The sequence below is a fragment of the Sarcophilus harrisii genome, chromosome 3, assembly GCF_902635505.1.
Source record: "Sarcophilus harrisii chromosome 3, mSarHar1.11, whole genome shotgun sequence".
Classification (NCBI taxonomy): domain Eukaryota; kingdom Metazoa; phylum Chordata; class Mammalia; order Dasyuromorphia; family Dasyuridae; genus Sarcophilus; species Sarcophilus harrisii.
Window position 1 is genome coordinate 437,337,038 of NC_045428.1, and position 20,624 is coordinate 437,357,661.

At 39.9% G+C, this 20,624-nt stretch overlaps 1 protein-coding gene across 1 annotated transcript; it reads right to left on the reverse strand.

Annotated features, from left to right (window-relative positions):
• Positions 1–305: 305 nt before the first annotated feature.
• Positions 306–6,445, reverse strand: PDX1 (pancreatic and duodenal homeobox 1). The gene is made up of 2 exons (XM_003764484.2): positions 5,774–6,445; positions 306–1,175 (listed from the first exon to the last, which is right to left on the reverse strand). The coding sequence occupies exons 1-2, from the start codon at positions 6,168–6,170 to the stop codon at positions 709–711; spliced, it is 864 nt and encodes a 287-aa protein (XP_003764532.1). The 5' UTR covers positions 6,171–6,445; the 3' UTR covers positions 306–708.
• Positions 6,446–20,624: the final 14,179 nt, after the last annotated feature.

The following is a 20,624-nucleotide window of genomic DNA, read 5'->3' on the forward strand; positions in this document are numbered from 1 at the left end:
GTTTTTTAAACTTCAAATGCAACACTTTTTCTATAACCTGATACACCAATTGCGTTAAAAACCACGTCGGCCACAGTTTTCCACTGGTGCTAAACTAAAAACAATCATCTATGAAAAAGGTTCATTCTATGTCTAAGCAATCATATTTTGGACAGCAAAGGTTTTAAGATGAATAATATAGCTATTAGGGACATGTAGATTTCCCGATTCCCTCACCTCCCCTTCCTGCAGCCCTCTGCGTGGGCAGTAGCAAACATCGGCCCATAAATGTGGCAGATCACAGTTTAATTTAATTTACTTTTATTTCGAAGAGTCTGCTCTTAAGGATAAGGTCCTAGCAGACTCTCTGGAGCTTGGCTCCGGGAAGCCTGTTAAGAAGTTTCAGAGGCATCTGCCAGGCTTGTGACTCAAAGCAAAACCATATTGCTCCAATCACTTCAAGGCAGTTTCAGAAAAAGAATCTAAAAATTTTAAATTAAAAAAAAAATTCAGTTTCTTTTTCTCTCTCTCCGGATGTTTGTGCGCAAAAGTTTGCGAACACAAGGCTGCGCGGTCTCTCTCCTTTCAACTCAGACAGTGGCTGAGTTCCGCAGTGGAGGGTAGGGGGTGGCACTATTTCCTGACTCCTGCCCCACAACAAGTAGACATCCGGAGCTCGCTAGTCCTGATCTCCTCCTTCCTAGAGGGTTTTGAAGTGCGCCCAAACTTTCACCGAGATTCCTGCGGCCGTGCGGCCTGGGCGTTCGGGCACTGGGGCTGGGGCTGGGGAGAGATGCTAAGGCTGGGAGGCATTCTCCCCTCCCGGGCTGAGGCAGTAGCAGGGGAAGCGGACTGCCCGGTCACCCCCAGAGGTTGTTGTAGTAGCTCCTCTTTGGCCCCCTCCCCAGAGGACACTACGCAGTCCTGCTCCGGCTCCTTGCCGCCAGCCCCTGCTCCTGCCCCTGTCACCCCACCTCGCTTCTTATCCTCTTCTTTTTTCCACTTCATCCGGCGGTTCTGGAACCAGATCTTGATGTGCCGTTCGGTCAAGTTCAGCATGACGGCCAGTTCTACTCGGCGCGGGCGAGAGATGTACTTGTTAAAGAGGAATTCCTTCTCCAGCTCTAGCAGCTGCGCCCTCGTATAGGCAGTCCGCGTGCGCTTGTTCTCCTCAGGCTCTACCACGTAGGAGCCGCCTGTCAGAGACCGGACGGACTCACGTTAGTGACATTCTCTTTTAGCCCTTACAGCTGACCCACACTATCAACACAGATCTGGTTATGTGGTGGTTTTCGTTATTGCACTTTCCCATACAACTACCGCTAATTAAAGCTACTACTAAGTTACTATGTATAACATTTAAATTTGCAAAGAACTTTCCATACTATGTAACTGGCTCCAACTTCGCAAAATCCCTGGTACTACAGACATTTCTAATCCTATTTTATATAGGAGGAAAAAGAGGTTATTCCTGTCAATATTAAATTCGTTTATATATATATATATATATATATATATATATATAATTTTTTTTTTTTGACAATGTGATTTTATTGACTTAAAGAGTTCCCGGTGAGGGAATGCAGACTTGAAACTTTCCATTTATAATCCCGAAAAGAGATGGCTGCCTGGAGGCATTGAGAATTTAAATGATTTATTCCCTCAGTCTCACACTGGCAGAGAGCGTCAGATCGGATTTGAACCCTAGGCTTTCTGATTTTGGAGATAGATTTTCTACCCATGAACCCACTCTATCTTTTGGGATTACTAGGTTCATACATTCATCCATCTATCTACTCGGTTTTCATTAGTTTCCAGTCCAACCAAGTGATTGACTACACTCGAAGTTCTAGGGTTAGGCTCATTTACATGCCGTAGAATTGTGCAGCAATGGATGGCGTCCTATATAATAACAGCTTCCAAACCCAACCAAATTCAACTCTCTTGAGCCGGGACTGGGAAACCGACACGGAGAAAGTCTAGACTTTGAGAGCCAGGCCTCATCTCTTTCCTGGTTCCTCTGAGGTCTGGAGGGATGGGCTGAACGAGGAAGCTGAAAGGACTGCTGTCTAACTTCTATCAAACGTCAGCGTTCCCACAAGTGGTCACCGGATTAGGGCGAAAGCTATATCTAATGTAATTTAGGGGAATGGTGTCTCAGTAGCTCAGGTGGGATTTTTCTTACTCTATCGAATTAATTAACAAACTATTCTTTTAGCATGAGGGCGAAATTCTCCATTAAAAGGTTCAAGAGGGGAAATGGGTCTTACTCCGTGGGGATTTGGCTTACTTCCATTACTTCCATAGTTTTTTCCTTTGAACTGAAGTAGGAGGGAACTAGTATTGAAAGAGAGGGAGTCAGTTTAGTTTTACTAATAAGAAAAACTGATTAAACTGTCAAGCTTAAGAGGGAATAGAAAGTGTAAAAAAAAATCTAAAGAAAAACTGAATAACAATTTCCCCATCTTACATCCAGAAGGAAGACCAAACACACACACAAAAACAAAAAAACTGCAGGAACCTGGCAAAGGGAAGGTGCCTTGCTTTTAATGGGCTTTGATTTCCAAGTCTCACAACTTGGAAGAAGACTCAGGCCCAGGGAAGAAGTAAAACTATACCTCCCCTCTACTCTCCCTCTCACACTACTCCTTCCCCCCAAAAACTCCCCACCTCCTTAGTGGAAGACATAATTCAAATCAAATTCACATTTCATTGTTACTAGAATCTGGAGATGCCATGATCCTTTCCAAGACTATCTATAAGAGAAGGCCTGTTAGTCTGTGTGTGAGCACCACCCCCTCCTCCAAAATGACATCCAATGCAGAAATACTGAGCTTTTATGAGCTTCAGTATTTCTGTGATCCACTTCACCCTTAACTTGATGGCTCCAGCAGGTTTCTGAACTGCACTGCCACAAAATGGCAGTCAAAGTGTTTTAAAGGCTCTCTGCAAGTTACTCCGACTGTCCAGCTCTCACTTTGGGTTATTAATATTCTCTGTTTACACAAATTCAAAAGCAGCAAACAAAATTTCTATTCTCCTACTTTGTTACAGGGAACCCAGAGCTCAGGAGATGCTATAGGAAGGGATCCTAGGGGACATCAGTAAGCAATATAGGTTCTGTAATGTAGCATGACTAATTATTGTCAATAATTTCTCCTTGTCATGGCCATTTGGAATGGTGAACATGACTGACCTCTAAATTTTTTAGCTCTATGAAACTTTAATATTACAATATAATAGAGGTAGGTTGGAGTCCATTACTGCCTAGAAGCCAGGAGACAATTTTTGACCACTATCCTTTAATTACCTTCTGTTTCTTCGCACCATCCACTTCCATCACACTCTAGCCATTTTCTAAGCTCATAGATTTCTTGTTCTTATGACATTCCAAGAGGATAAGGCCTAAGATCAACTCCCTGCATGTAACTTGAGAGAGAAAGGGGGGAGGAGAGAAAGAGAGAAAAAGAGGCGGGGAGGGAGAGTTCCTACATGGTGGTCTATTCTTCCTGTGACTCTGGTTCATCCCTTCCAGTGGAAATTTACTGATTTATTTTATCTTGAGTCAGATTTTGTGTCAAGATCACTGGCAGGAAATACGGTTAGAGAGGGAACTCAGATGGAAGGACTGGATCCATCTCTGATCAAAAGATTTATCCCTATTCTCCCAATGGTTTCCTTTTGCTCCTTCATTCCTTTTTAGTGTCTCCCATGGTGCAGGAGAAATTGTCCTCCATCTGAGAGACTTGTTTTTTTTGTTTTTTTTTTTTTACTTTGACTTTGCCCTTGCCCCTGATTCCAAACTTCACTTCAAAATCATCTTTACCCTACTGTTTCCCTTCATGGGAGGAATACTTATTCCAGGACAGTAACAAGGCAGGGTCCCATGGTTTTAAGTTTCTGAACATCTTCACACACACCTCCCCTCCCGCCCCCCCCCCCCCGAGTACATATTGGAAAGGAGCAAGATTGGGGGAATGGGATGGAAGTGCAGAGTGGGTCTGAAGGGAAGGTGACTCTGAGGATTTACATGTCCATAATTAGAGGGGAGGGCTTGGAATTCACAGCCTCCTCTCATTCCTAAGAAAAACTTCCCATCTTCCAACCCATTGAATTCTGAGGTCTGAAGTCTTTCTGCGAAGTAGGAGAACTCTGTACATCACTTTCAAGAAACTGGGATAACTTTTCTTAGAACATTCCCACTAGAAGAAATGACAATAAAACCCTAAATCTTCATTTCATTTTAGGCTAATCCTAGCTGCATTTCTTTGACTCTTTCTCCAGGCCCTGTAGGAAAAATAAAAGAAAAAGTCCCTAAATATGTGGCATCCCAAATGCCAGTATCCCGCTTCTATTGAAATCCTATTTTTCCCACTTAGCCTTCCCTCTCTCAGGCCAGGCCACCATGCCAAGCCTGGATGAAAGGAGCCAGTGATTTCTCTATGAGCTCAGTAGAGAGACTGTCCCCCCTTCTCTGAACTGTCTATTTGAAAGAAAGGATTAATGAAATATTTGCAGTGCAGGTGTGACCAGAAGTGCACCAGTCCAGATGCGATAACATTGTGCAGCTACTGAGACAGAGACTGGCTGTGCGGCAGCTGAACTCTCAACCTGGGCTTCTCAGGGGACGGGGGAGGGGTGGAGTGGGCAAGAGTGAGGGACAGAATGACCCGGGGCTCATACAGCCCTGCCCAGAAGCCTAGTCGCTCTGGGGGAATAGCTAGGTTACTTGCCACCCCACCACTGCTTCCTTCTTAATTTTCAGCGAGGGAGATCTTGACCCTGGCACCAATTTTGTTGTCCCGGAAGCCTTGCAAAGGGGTGAGCACAGGCTTCTTGACACCTTTCCCCCCGTGATTGAACCTCCCTAGTCTATCTCAATGACACTCTCAAATTATCTATTGAGAAACAAGTATGGTAAGGCTTTATTAATTTTAGGATCAGAAAAAAAAAAAAAAAAGCTCCCAGATCTTCCAAGCTGCTTCCAGTACCATTCTCTGACTTTTCTGGAATAGGACAAAATGCAGGGAGAACACAGTGCCCAGTTCCTGTTTCTTTTCCCTGACTCTGGACCCCCTTCCAGCTTTCTTTTTCATCCTTGAATGCTGTTTTTCTTTTCCTGGTCCGAACTCTGGAATAACCATTAGTCATGGGTAAAATTCTCCCTCCCCTAGTAAAGTAGTCTTAACCAGAAAATGCTAAAGTAGGCAACATGGTGTAAGGCCTGACGTGTCACCTACAATCAATAGGTGAGTGTGTTATTAATTACCACTGTGCATCTCAGCATTAACTTAGTTATCACCAATCTGTGTTATTGTCTGCTACTGTTGTTTGATTAGGGCTGTGAGGGCCACTACCTGGTAGGGCCCTGCATTCTTGCACAGCACCTGGCCTGCGGCTTTGGGCCTCTTTTCTCCAGATATGGGCAGGCACGTAAGGGAATCACGCTGACCTCTAAGTCCATTAAGAGCTTGCTATCTGGAGAAAAATGTCTGACAGTAAATGGGGAGATCAGACTATGAATGGGGGTGGGCTAGGTGGATGTTTTGTTTTTGTTTAGGATCTACTGAGATTCAAAATCTTTTCCCCCCCTTTAAACAGGAAATGCGCAAAGGCCTCATATCGTTTTTGCCAAGACCCAGAGGGGATGTCGTGCTAGAAGGAGGCGATGGAGGTGTAGACTAAATGCAAACTGACGGGGTTATGAAATGGTTGAACTAAAGCCTGATGGAAAAGAATCAAGTAAGGTGGACAGGAAGGAGAACGTGAAACAAACAAAAACAACTAAGCTTACCGGTCCATTGCCCTTTCCATGCATGAGACTTGGTCGATTTCATCCATGGGAAAGGCAGTTGAATTCTGCTGGGCTCCTCCAGAGTCGCGGACTCAGTCCCATCTGCGAAGGGGATAGTTTGCTGGTGCGGGTGAGGAAGCTGAGAGGGATGGTGGAGATGGAGATGGGAGACCCCTGGGTCCTCTGTGATCGGGGGCACTTCATAAGGGGAAATATCCGGAGGGCTGCCCTGCTCCAGGGCGCTTAGGGTCCCTGGGTAAGGGGGTTGCGGCTGCTGACGCCCCATGTAAAGACACGCCGGGGGGCTGGGGCTGTAATCCTGCACCTGGCACCTCTGAAACACGCACGATTCTTTGTAGAGCTGGGTGGCAGCGTAGTACTGCTCCTCGGCATTCATGACTGGAAAGGGACCAAGCGATGCAAGGGAGTTCTACGTCGAGTATTAGTCCCGCAGTTCCCCTATGTCACTTAGCTACCCCCCCCCCCCGCCCAAAACCCTTCGGCTCCTCGCACTTGCCCAGCTCACTTTGACAGCTTCGTGAGGTTTTCACCAGAACCCAGAGAGGTGACCGAGGCTCAATGCTCAGCGCGTCGGTTCCATAGGCTCCGCAGCAACCCACGTGGCCCCGCCTAGGGTCCTCATTGGACCAGTCAACTCCCTTAAAAAGGATATTCCAGGTAACTGAAAACTCCAGCTTCCTCGAGTTTGTTTCGTTTTCCACCTTCCTCCCACTCAATCTGTCGCCCAAACTTCTTCATTATAGGTGCCTTATCTGTACGTCCTCAGGTTGCCTCTTTTTTTCACCCAGTACTCTTGTCCATGCAAGGGACAGATCAAACAAACAAACCGCATTGCTTGTACGTGCGCATTCACATACTCCTAGAAACAGCTTGGCGTGGAATGTTGTGGCGTGACTGAAAGAGTCCGTCAGAGATCGATTCTAGAACCAGCTTCGAAACTTACTTACAAGTCATTGACCCTCTCTGAACCCCAGTTTTTTCACTTGTAAGACGGAACATCAATATTCACATCATCTTCCATAGGATGAAGAAAACGTTTCGCGCAAAGTCATATAATGATTTGAGCTTTTATTAAACTCCATGTAAACAATATGAACACCTTTCAATAAAAGTCCTCGTTTCCAATTACTGAAATAGGCAATGACCCCAGATAGTTTTAGTGAATGAGAAGAGTACCCCTTTTTGAATTCGATGCTCGTTGAGATCTCTTTGGCGTGCAAAATATCAGTTTCAGACATGTTGTGTTTGTGGAAAAGTCATTTTTCCTTTTGGGGATCTGAGTTGTCTTTTGGTCAGCTTAAATTTCGGTTTCCATCAGAGGACCACTGATGAAAAACAAAATAACACAAAACACCGGTTAAAACTCAACTTCTTTGAACCCAACCGGTGAGCAGGCAATGGGTAAACTTTTACGTATTGACTCAATGAGTAACTACAACTTTTGTTAGCACTTCTTAGGCAATTTTGCATGCAAGTTCGTAAAAAGATCCAAAATATGACAACTGGTCACAAAGACTGAAATGTCTGCACATACTTAAAATAATAAAATTACTCGTTTTCCCAATCTGAGAGAAAGTGCTCCCCCCCAAAAAAAATTTACACAGTCTCAGAGTTAATGAATGCATAGAACCCTTTGAGGTTATTATTTATTGTCCGTACCCTTTTGTGGAACATATCTTGAAATGTACAACTGCTTAATAGGGAAAGAGAAATCTGCGGCGTCATCCCAGAGTAATTGTTCCTCGATAGTTGAATCCTACAACTATATAGAAGGAAAAGTAGAGTGTAACCCCCTTCTCCCCCCGCCCCCAAGCTTCCCAAACACATTTTCTGGAAGCTTATGTATTGAGCTTTTTCCAAGTTTCTAAGTTTCTTTGTATTTACAAGGCTTAGTTTAGTGCCTGAGATTTAGTAGGCTTATTGAATATTTGTTGGCTGACCGATGAAGTATTACAACAATACCTCTGTAATGTAAACTTAAAGAGAGGGAAGGAAATTTTGTTGGGTGCTCCTGAATGGCATATGTTCATTCTGTACAAACCAATTCATAGAAATATTTGTTCTAAATGGATTAGATATTAAGTAGACACTTTGTATTCTGAGGCTGCCAGATTTTATTTCGTGCTTTAAAAGTCCCATAGGAAACTTAGTCTTTTAAAATTTCTATTCTCTTAAGAAGCCTCAGGATTCTCGATTATGTTTCATTTCAGATTAGGGAAGGGCATAAGAAAAGGCCTTAAAATGCTTGAAAATTGCAGTGTTCCTGTATGAAAGAATGTTAGTGCTGAAAGGCAGTTTAGGGACCATCTAATCCAAAAGTTCTAAACTTGAGATCTGTGGATAGATTTCAGGGGATCCATGAACTTGAATGGGGAAAAAAATCATATCTTTATTTCAGTGTAACTTATTTCCTTTGCAATCTAATGGGTTTTATTTTGGGCATTAAAAAATATTATTCTAAAATGGAATCATAGGCTTTACCAGACTTTTGGAGATCTAAAGTTAAGAATATCTGCTATAGTACAACCTATCCACTACTCCCTATTCCATTGGTAGCATCTATAAAGTTAAGAAATTGAGGCTCAGAGGGTTAAAGATATTTCCCAGTCACCCATGTAGTCAGTGGCAGAGTGGCTGTTCTAAAGAGCTTTCTACCTGGCCAAATACTGTAAAGGCATATAAATTAGGCACACTTTAAGTGTGTACGTGTGTAACTTTCGATGTATTCCTCAGGGAAAAAGGCCATCTGTGGCAATCTCCTGGCAGAGATAGTGAAAGGAGGTAAAGATTTGCCCCCTCCGACACTTTTAATCTCTTTTTCCCAGGGAGTCAATAAGGCCATTGTTTGGTATTAGCTGTAGAAGACCACAATGCTATCAATAGAGTGACCGGGAGTGACCACATTGATTATTGAAGGGGTAGTTTGGGAGACTTCTCAGCAGCTTGGCTGAAATGTATTGACCCTTGGAGATAATCTGCTCTAAGTTGGTGCTGGTTGACTTGGTGACAAGGCTATGGGGAGGCGGAGAGCTACTGAAAAGGACAAAGATCATTTTCCTACCTGTGCTCACTCACTCACTCAGCCACCCGATTACAGGTTCTCCCTCCCTCCCTTCCTCTCTTCCTGCCTGCCTATCTCCCACCCTTCCTCCCTCAGCCTGTCTCCCTCTCCCTCTCTCTTTTCCTCTCACACACACTTCATATTTACTTTGCACTTCTCCTCTAATTACACATTTCTGTAAATTGGCCTCCATTTAAATGCTTCATTTACTTCCATTTAATATTTCTTGCTTGGTCCTCTGCATAAAGAAGGAACTCAGCAAAAACCAGCTCCAAGGTTGCTCTCTTTCCCAGTCAGAAACATGACACATAGAGGTTGTGCAAACACCAGGGGTTAAAAAAGCTAAAGGCATTTCAATTAAGGGCATGTTCTTCCTTTCCCACTGTTAAGATATTATAATACCTGCTAGAGAGAGGAGAGTTAACCAAGGTGTGTGAAAGGTGGGGGAGGGGGATTCCAAAGAGCAAATTTTAAGTTGGGAAGATAACAGACCCTCTTAGCAAAGCTTTTCTACATGTCAGATACCCAAAGAATCAATCTAGAAAATCCGCTGAGCAGAAAATATATTTTTACATTTCTTAAACTTATGGTTCCATGATATCATAAAATCTCCTGGTCCATTATAGTTAAAATGGATTTCCGCTAGGAGACAGGGAGCATGTTCCCGCCCCCTCCCCTGGCCTCTCTCCCTTCTTAGGAGAAAGATGAACATTTGACTCAATGCTAAGCCATTAGCCAATTCTCTTCCCAAGCCATTTAACAGCAGCTCTTATGGATAAATAAACAAAAAGGGCTGTAAACCAATTACAGTGTGGATAGTGAAAAAGTATTTTATTAGCAGGAATTACTGATAGACTTCACTGATTTTTCAGCTCCTCACCTGTTCTCTCTCCTTTTCTTCCTTTGTCAAAAGATGTGATCCAATCATTTTGGAGAGTAGTTTGGAACTATGCTCAAAAAGTTATCAAACTGTGCATACCCTTTGATCCAGCAGTGTTACTACTGGGCTTATATCCCAAAGATATTATAAAGAAGGGAAAGGGACCTGTATGTGCACGAATGTTTGTGGCAGCCCTTTTTGTAGTGGCTAAAAACTGGAAACTGAATGGATGTCCATCAGTTGGAGAATGGCTGAATAAATTGTGGTATATGAATATTATGGAATATTACTGTTCTGTAAGAAATGACCAATAGGATGATTTCAGAAAGGCCTGGAGAGACTTACACGAACTGATGCTGAGTGAAATGAGCAGGACCAGGAGATCATTATATACTTCAACAACAATACTATATGATGACCAGTTCTGATGGACCTGGCCATCCTCAGCAACGAGATCAACCAAATCATTTCCAATGGAGCAGTAATGAACTGAACCAGCTATGCCCAGAAAAAGAACTCTGGGAGATGACTAAAAACCATTACATTGAATTCCCAATCCCTATATTTATGCACACCTGCATTTTTGATTTCCTTCACAAGCTAATTGTACAATATTTCAGAGTCTGATTCTTTTTGTACAGCAAAATAACGGTTTGGTCATGTATACTTATTGTGTATCTAATTTATATTTTAATATATTTAACATCTACTGGTCATCCTGCCATCTAGGGGAGGGGGTGGGGGAGTAAGAGGTAAAAAATTGGAACAAGAGGTTTGGCAATTGTTAATGCTGTAAAGTTACCCATGCATATATCCTGTAAATAAAAGGCTATTAAATAAAAACCAAAAAAAAAAAAAAAAAAAAAAGAGATGTGATTTTGGAATAGAGAAATTTGGGTTCCACTGATGGATTCTGAGTGGAGCAGCACAAACCAAGTCATTCATATTGCTCAGTGGCACTGGAATACCACTCTGATGGGGTTTAATATGATTAATTGTTTAAAATTCAAAAAATTAAATTTATCTCACAGGTAAAAGAGCTGCACCTGATTTTACTTAATGAATGTTTTCGTAACCTTTAGAGATTCATAATATTTAAATAAGATTTACAGGTGGAAGGGGCCTTAAAGAGTCTATTTAGGTAAAAAAAATACATATTAACCCTTTCTATATACCAGACACCATGTTAGGAACATGGGATTCAAAGATAAAAATTAAAAGCAGTTCCAATAGTGCTACCATATATAAACACATAAGTAGATCTGAAACAGAAACATTTTAAAATACAATTTGGTCACCTATTTCAATTCGTTTATTTTACAGATATGAAAACTGAGGAAAATGAGGATAGAGAAATTTGTCTAAGATTGAAAATATAGAAATTGAGTGATCTGCTCTCTAAGCTGCTTGATTATTTGTTAGTTGCTAACATTACACCACTTCAAAAATGTAGGTATATCCCTTCTTTATTTCAGTGGAGAGAAGGACTAGATCATGAACATGTCTTCTTATTGCAGAGACCAGTTCTCTATCCACTACACCGTTTTGACTCTCATTTCTAGTTCCAAATATAGAAAAAAAAGTTTACTTTCCTCTGAACCCCCTCTCCCCCTCCCTTTTAAAGCCTTGGTTAATTTTAGGCTTTAGTCTTCTAAACCTCATTTCTTACAGTTTTGTGATATCCCTTTGTTGTTATTATTCTTTTTTTTAATTATGTATTCCTCCTATTTTGGGGGGTGGGATATAAGTCTTTGTTAAAACTCAAGCCTTTCAGATTTCAGTGTGAATACCTAAGTTTGGATATTCTCGCCTCCATGTCTCAGGGGTCATGTCTGCCTTGCTGGTTGAAGAAAAATCACCTATTGACCAATCTCCAGGGGATGACTTTTAGCTTTAGTTACTATGCTGCTCTTTGAATCACACACACAGACACACAGAGACAGAGAAAGGGAAGGAGGGAGGAAGGGAGAGAGAGACAGACAAGAGACAGAGAGAGATGGAGGGAGGGAGAGAGTTTATCATTAGCTTATTCCTAAGATCTTGTCAATTTGATGGGCTCTATCAGACTTTTCAGATTGTTGGAGTAGCCAGAGGATCACTTCCAGATCATTATGATGAATCAGGATAAGAACTTAGCACAGTTGTCTCTACTGGGCCTGTATCCCAAAGAGATCTTAAAGGAGAGAAAGGGACCCACATGTACAAAAATGTTTGTGGTAGCCCTTTTTATAGTAGCAAGGAACTGGAAACTGGGTTGGATGTCCATCAATTGGAGAATATGTAAATAAGTTATGGTAGATATGAATGTTATGGAATATTATTGTTCTATAAGAAATGATCAGCAGGGTGATTTCAGAAAGGCCTGGAGAGACTTACATGAATTGATGCTAAGTGAAATGAGCAGAATCAGGAGATACATGGCAACAACAAGACTATACGATGATCAATTCTGATGGACATGGCTCTCTTCAATGATGAGATGACTGATGCCAGTTCCAATGATCTTGTCATGAAGAGCCATTTACACCCAGAGAGAGGTCTGTGGGAACTAAGTATGGATCACAGCATAGCATTTTCACTTTATTGTTATTGTTAGCCTGCATTTTGTTTTGTTTCTCATTTTTCCCTTTTTAATTTGGTTTTTCTTGTGCACCATGATAATTGTGGAAATATATATAGAAGAATTGCAGATGTTTAACATATATTGAATTATTTTCTGTCCAGAAAGGGGAAGGGAGAGAAAAAATTTGGAACACAAAGTTTTGCAAGAGTGAATGAATGTTGAAACAAGAGGATCCAAATCAGTTCCAGTTGATCTGTAATGTAAACCAGCTACACCCAGAGAAAGAACACTGGGAAATGAGTATGGACCACAACATAACATTTCCACTCTTTCTGTTATTGTTTGCTTGCATTTTTGTTTTTTCTTCTCAGGTTATTTACCTTCTTTCTAAATCCGATCTTTCTTGTGTGACAAGATAACTGTATATATATATATATATATATATATATATATATATATATATATATAGTATTTAACACATACTTTAACATATTTAACATGTATGGGACTACCTGCCATCTAGGGGAGGGGATGGAGGGAAGGAGGGGAAAAGCTGAAACAGAAGTTTTTGCAAGGGTCAGTGTTGAAAAATTACCCATGCCTATGTTTTGTATATAAAATGTTATAATAAAAAAAAAGAATTAAGAAAGAAAAAAAGTGAATGTTGAAAATTATGCATATTTTGAAAATTAAAAAGCTTTAATAAAATAAAAGAAAAAAGAACTTAATGTGTTTTAATGGAATTTAGGATGATGTATTTTGAAGAGCTCAATATTTTTCATAAATTAGAGCTATTTTGCAATGATAGAGATTCTTTCCTAATGTATTCAGGATTTGAGTTTGGATTCTTGTGATTTATTTTTTTGTTTCCCACCATGCTTCCTTCTTCCTACTTTGTGCATGAAAGTGAAGAGTCTGAAACTCGGCTTTGAAAGGGACACAGTTTTCAGGCAGAAGGAAGGACCTTGGTATTCTAAACTTACATTTTCCACTGACTCATAGGGAAGACAATATTAGAAAATGAAATAAAGAATGGAGTCAGTTTTCCAGATTATTCAAACAACTAATTTCTAGGTACTTCATAAGATTTAGAGTTGGAAAGAACTTTCAATATCATTTAGTCTATATACCTCATTTTATAGATAAGGAAATTCTGGTCTCCCACACTGTAAATAGCAGAATCAAGATTTTCATACAAATTTTTGATTCCCAGATCAATATGTCTGCATATATTTGTCTCAATTTTCTGCATAGTTTAATTGAACTTATTTTTCTTTTCTTTTCTCTTTCTTTTCTTCCCCTCTCCCTCCCTCCCTTCCTTCCCCACTCCCTTGTTCCCTCCCTTCCTCCCTTCTTTCCTTTCTTCCTTCTTTCCTTCCTTCTTTCCTTCCTTCCTTCCTTCCTTCCTTCCTTCCTTCCTTCCTTCCTTCCTTCCTTCCTTCCTTCCTTTCTTCCCTCCCTCCCTCCTTTCCGCTCTCCCTTCCTTCCTTCCTTCTCTCCTTTCTTTCTCTTTCCCTCCTTCTCTCTCTCTTTCTTTCTTTCTTTCTTTCTTTCTTTCTTTCTTTCTTTCTTTCTTTCTTTCTCTCCCCCTCTCTCTTTCTCTCTCTCTCTTTCTTTTCTTCCTCTCTTTCTTTCTGTCTCTCTCTAGTCTCCCTGTGTTTCTCTATGTCTCTGTCTCTATCACTTTCTCTATTTCTCTCTCTCTCTCTCTCTCTCTCTCTCTCTCTCTCTCTCTCTTTCTCTCTCTTCCCCATATTAAGTGAATTGCTCAGGCTAAGCAGTTAGTAAATGTCTGAGGCTAGATTTGAATTCAGATCCTCCTGACTTTAACTCTTGGTTGACCAACTAGCTGCCCCATTTGAATTTATTTTTAAAATCGGAATTATTTGGATAATTAGCTTAATCCTGCTTTTCACTTTGGTAATTTCCAGTTCACCCTAGTCAAGTTCTTTATCATCCCTAGAACTCTTATGTGGAACTCACTTAAATGTCATAGCATCACCCTCCCTGATGTCATGGTCCTCTCCAAGAATAAGACAAAGAACACTATATGCTATGGAATGAGATTCTGAGGTGTCAAAATGAGGTATAGAAACACTGGAATTGAGGGTGGGAAGATGATTAAAGAAACTACTCATACTCAAATTCATCCCTGGAAAATGTCAGCTCCTGCCATAGCTAGAGACTTGGGACTGGCTCTCTGGAATATGGTCTCTGGGAAATAGCCCATCTTCCTTTTTATCTTTTGGTTCAGGGCTTCTTAAATTTTTCCACTTGTCACTCCATTTCACTCGAGAAATTTTTATGTGACTCCTGAGTATGTAGGTATATGAATCAAATATTTACTGATAAATCATAATTTTGTGATCTCCCACCTTCAGTTATGAGATCCCACATGGGGTTGCAACCTATTGTTAAGAAGTTGGGTTCTAGTGGATTTAGTAATACATAAAATGATTGTGTTTATTACTAAGAGGACAGAATAAGAATGAAGAGAAGCAAAAAAATTAAAAGTACCAATTTTTACTTAATATCCTTATCTTGTTTAACCTATGTTGTTCTTGACTTTTATGGAAATGTTTTGTATAATTTCACGTGTGGTTTATTAATTATAAGTGGATAACCTAGAACTCAAATCTTAAAAATCTTAAAAGAAAATGTAAAAAGATGTTTTGAATATAACTGGGGGAAATATTAAATAAATGAATAAAATTTTTAAAATGTTGTCCTGGAATTGATGAATTGACCCAATCTTGTTCTAACACTAATCCAGTCTTTCAATGTTTTCCTCACAGCAAACTCATTCACAAGGATTCCCAAATCATAGTGCAGGTCATCTGGCACAGTATGTACCATTTCCCTTTTGACCTTAGGTCAAGCTAATTTGCTCTATTTCTCCCATTCAAATTTATCACTTTCTCCCCTCCCTCTTCTCAGCTGATTTGTGCCATTTCCTTTGTTCTCTTCCTACATCATTCCAGTAAAGTCTTTATCTTTCTGCATGGGGTAAAAACACATACCCACTTCATGGGAGATTGGGGGGGAGTGGAGTGGGAGGGAGGGAGGAAGGCGGAGAGTTTTCCTGATCACATCTTTTACATGTGTAATCTGTTGTTAAGGAAATGACTGGTTTGAATAAAAATACATGGATAATTGTAAGTAGACCATAGATTTGGAGAAAGGAGTCCTCAATTTAATAGTTCTATTTTGTCTGTGTCTAGGGGTTTCAGTTCTAGAGACTTGCAGTGCTTTATCTATCCTATCTATTGAATGGGGATAATTGACCATAATCACTGTGCCACAGCAAGCATATGTTTATAAGTAATTTTGAATTCATTTGAATTCAGTTCTATTCCAGGACCTACTATATGCCAGATACTGACATATAGTTGTTGGCAATTCCCCTGTCCCCCAATACTCCTGGTCTCAAGAAACTTACATTCTACTGGAGTATATAATATGAGTACAAGGTAATATGAAAGATTTACAAAGTTATACGAAGCAATTTCAAAAAGGAGAAAGAACCAACCAAGGTTGGTAGATGAGGGAGGATCAGAAAAGGTGTAGCATAGGAATTATAATTGTGCTGTTCTTTGAAGGAATCTCAGAATTCTAGGAGCCAGAGGTGAGAAGGGAATACACTCTTGGTATGGGAAAGGTTATCACCTTGTAAAGGTATAAAAACATGAGAAGAAATGTCATCTAAATAGAAGGCCTGTCTTCCAGGAATTGGGAGAGGGAGAAAGAGAGAAAGACAGAGAGAGAGATAGACAGAGAAAGAGAGACAGACAGAGAGATAGCCGCACACACACAGAGACAGAGAGACAGAGACAGAGAGAGAGAGAGAGAGACAGAGACAGACAGAGACAGAGACAGAGACAGAGACAGACAGAGACAGAGACAGAGAGACAGACAGTCAGAGACAGAGACAGAGAGACAGAGAGAGACAGAGAGACAGAAAGTCAGAGAGAGAGAGAGAGAGAGAGAGAGAGAGAGAGAGAGAGAGAGAGAGAGAGAGAGAGAGAGAAAGCGAGAGAGAGTGAGCACATATAGGAATACAGGAAAGGTATGTGATAATCACAAAACAGAGGACTTATATCTTTTATTTTATCCTTCAGACAAGTTGGAGCTACTGAATATTTCTGTGTAAAGGAGTGCTATAGTTAGATCTTATTTTAGAAATGTCAGTTTGGCACCTATGTGAAGAATGATTGCAAAGGACGGTGACTGGGAGCAGGGAGTTCAAGTAACAGGTTATAGCCATAGTTTGTGCAAGAGAAGATAAAGTGAGAACTAGAAATCATATGAATGAAGAGAAAGAGAAAGTCAAGTTGAAAAGACTTAGGAGCTTATTACTGTCTTGCTTGAATTATTACAATAGCTTTCTCATTGATCTTCTTAAATCAAATCTTTCCTTCCCTCTCCTTCCCTTCAAATCCATCTTCTGTACGCATTTCCAAGTGATATTCCTAATTACAGGCCTGACCATGTCACCTTCCTCTTCCACAAATTGCATTAGGATCAAAAAGATACAGGTCTATTTGATATTTAAAGCTATTTATGACCTGGCTTTGATTACTCCTTCAAATTTTATTTACCTTAGACTCTCCAGTCCATCCAAATTGGTCTATGTGCTGTTGCTTTCAGATGCCGCTCCGTTTTCCATCTTGGAGACTTTGTACAAGTTATTCCCTGTGCCTGGAATTATTTCCTTCCTATCCCTGCTTTGTATGATCTCTAGTTTCTTCCAAAGTTAGCACAATTCCACCTTCTATGTGAAACCTTTCTGATTTCTTTCAGTTGCTAGTTCCTTTTCTCTCAAATTACCTCCCTGTAGTTATTTTGTATACACTTTTCTATGCATAGACATATAAACATGTTGTTTCTTTCCCCTAATAGAATTAAGCTCTTTGAGAACAAGAAGTGCTCATTTTTATCTCTATCCCTATTGCCTGGCACAGAGCAGTCACTTAATAAATGTTAATTGATTAATTGACTAAATATATGGGTTGAAGGAGAGAGAAACATTGAGGGTGACTTCTAGGTTAAGGATCTGGATTATTAGAAAGTATCTAGAATAGAAATAGAAAATTGGGAGGAGGGGTGGGTTTGGGGAAAAACATGAGAGTTGTCTTGGACAAAATGAGTTTGGAAATAGAAATTGGGGCTCATTGAGGGAGATTGTCAGAATTTTAGTTAGTTGAAATGAGTATTATTCATTATAATTTCCTAGCAAGGGACCTCAATAGAGAGAATTCTGCATTTTGTGTTAGGAGACCTGAGTTTGAGTCTTGTTTTATCACCTTATTGATTGTATGTCTTCACCTGTCTGAGTGTCATTTTTTATCTATAGATAGAGCTGCTCCTACTTGGTTCCTTAATAAAGTTGTTGTAAACAAAGCACCTTATAGACCAAAACATGGACTGTGATTGTTAGTTGTTATCATAATTCAACCAGAGTTTTGGGGCATAGAAAATGTTTGCAACCAAGTAAAATTGAGTTACACAGAATAGAGAAAAATCTATTTGTATCTTTGTATAGGGGGAATTCACTTTGTGATCTTTAGCAAGTGGCTTTTGAGCGGTCCTGCATGAATTGCTAACCAAATTTGTGAGTTCATGGAGCACTTCTTAAATATTCAGCACCACTTAGTGCCAATGAGATGCCAATCAAATAAAGTCAATAAATATTTATTGTGCTCCAGGCTCAGTGCTATGTGCCACAAATATACAAATAAGCAATAAGATAGACAATTAGTCTCTGTCCTCAAAGTGATTGGGGGGGGGGGTTAGTAGAGAAAGCAACATATTAAAGAAAGCTGAGAAGGATTTGGAGGAAAAGTCTTTAGAACTAGGAGCAGAGTCAGACAGAAGGAAGAAGGTGGGATTGTAGGATTAATATAAGCACTTCTTTAAAATGGAGATTCTGGGAGGGCCCACCAGTTAGAAGAAGGGGATGCAGAAGCTGAGGGATCTTCTGGGATGAGAAAAATGAAGATGCTAGTTCTGGCAGCATAGTTGTATAGACCCAAAAGATACTTGGAGGAAATATTTGAGGTTTACTCTTATCCAGGATTTTTTGGAGAGTGCTTCTTAGATTCCTCTATATAAAGTAGGGAAAGCTGACCATACGCTGGGTCAGGCCAACCATAAATGCATTGCAGAGGAGAATGAGAAAGGAAAAGTTGTCTAAAAGAGCAATGCATGGCTCCTCTCCAGGTTTAAAAGGGGGTGGGGATTGTGTAAACCACTGTAATACCACAATAATAAAGTGATTACAATTAATTGGTACACAAACATTTGCAAAAAAGTGACCTCAACCTAATTTTCCAACATTATTTCAATAATAATAATAATAATAAGTACTTATATAGTGCTTTAAGATTTGCAAAGTGCTTTATATGTGTCATCTCATTTGATTTTCACAACAACCCTATAAAATAGGTGCTATTGTTGTCCCCACTTTACAGAAGAAAAAACTGAGGCTGAGAGAAATTGTGACTTGCCTAGGGTCATATAGATTCTAAGTGTCTAAAGTAGAATTTCTGACTTTGAATTCAACATTCTATCCACTATATTACCTAGCTGCCTTTCAAATTATCACTTTACAAATTCTGCATCCCAAACTGATTTCTAGTTTTTCTCTAATTTCAAATTTTCTCCTACCTACATGAGTTCTATAGGCTAGCTCTCTTTCCTAGAAAGAATTATATTCTCATCTCTATTTATTTATAGTTCTTTCTTTCTTCAAGGTTCTGCTTATATGCTTTTTTTGCCCCATTATACTTTATATTGTCTATTTATCTCCATATATGTAATTCCACCAATAAATTGTATGTAAGCTTCTTGAGTTTGCAGATTATGTAATTTTTCATCATTATGTAACCCAGATTTGAGTAGGCCTGAAGAAGGGATATTTCTAAGACCAGGATACTACATGCAAAGATGGAGATAGAACTTCTGACTGGCTGAGAAAATACTAAGTTGAAACACTAAGTACTATGATAGTGAAGAAAGGATTTCTTTAGGTAGTTGGAGGATTTCCAGATGGGTGGTTAAGAAAGAAAAGTGTGAACTTTTGAATGGCTAATGGGAGCTCCTAGACTTCCTAACTTGTTCCTTGATTTTAGAAATTTGCAACCTAGATACTGCTAAAAGTAGCCATCCCCTCAGAGAGGTGATTCTCTTGGGTAGTTTGATGCAAGGTCTAATTTTGCACTGCCAAAGAGCACATATAATCTGTGTATTCTCTCATCTATTCTAATCTCTCTACCTTTCCTGATTTCTAAGTACTACTTTGATAAACAGATTCACTAGATATTTATTACAGGAATTTTATGTAACTAGCATTTGGTGAGAGGAGGGTAAGTTGGTAAAAGTATCTTCCTCTTGAGAGTAATGCAGGAAAATCACACCAGTCCTTGGTCAAAGTATTAAACTATTAGACTACAGATATTTGAAGAGTCATGGATAGATATAATTCCAGCCCAGTACCTTCTTGAAGGTTGATAAAGGAAGGAGCAAGCACTCAGCCGTGGCCTTCCTCCTCCCCTAAGGGTAGAAATCACAATCTCCTTTAGAGAAGACTAAGGCTAATCTCAGATCAAATATCTATCCATGTTATACTTAAAGCTGAGTCATCTTTACATATTAGATAGCCATGTACATGTCTCCATTTTTATCCTTAACATCTAATACAGCACCTTCTATAAAACATAGGCATATAATAAATCTTGTTGCATTGAATTAGACTGATTCTCTGTTATTTTGAAAGGTCAGAATTTGTACCAGAACAATGTCAAATGCCTAGAAGTGACTGAAAATAGTCTTGACTTACTCCAATTTGGAGAACAAGCAACATTATGAACTTGTTGACAGAAGCCCCTTGTGGATTTATGGAAAAGTGATGGAAGAAATGAATCTGAGACTTGGGTGGGACAAGGGGCCATTCTGACTTTTCACAGCAGTTGTGGAGGGAGTGGGTTTTCTTTCAGATGTCTAGGACCATGTTACTTCTTTTTTGTGTTTCTCAATCAGTTTGGTGCAATGTCAAGAACTCTGCATACGAGTCAGAATGCAACTAACTTCCAGTTCTGCACCTTACTGAGTTGTGTTACTTTGGGTCAGTTACTTCAGCTCTCTGAAAATGGTTCTTTATCTCTAGAGTAGGAATAACTAGAAGAGGTGTATTACATATTTCACAGGGAGCTTGGATGAAGCAAATGAGATAATGTATGCAAAATAAATTGTAAAGTATCATATGATTATAAGCTAAATCGTGGAAGGCATTAAAAATCCATGGGGGACCAGAATAAGGAATGTTATT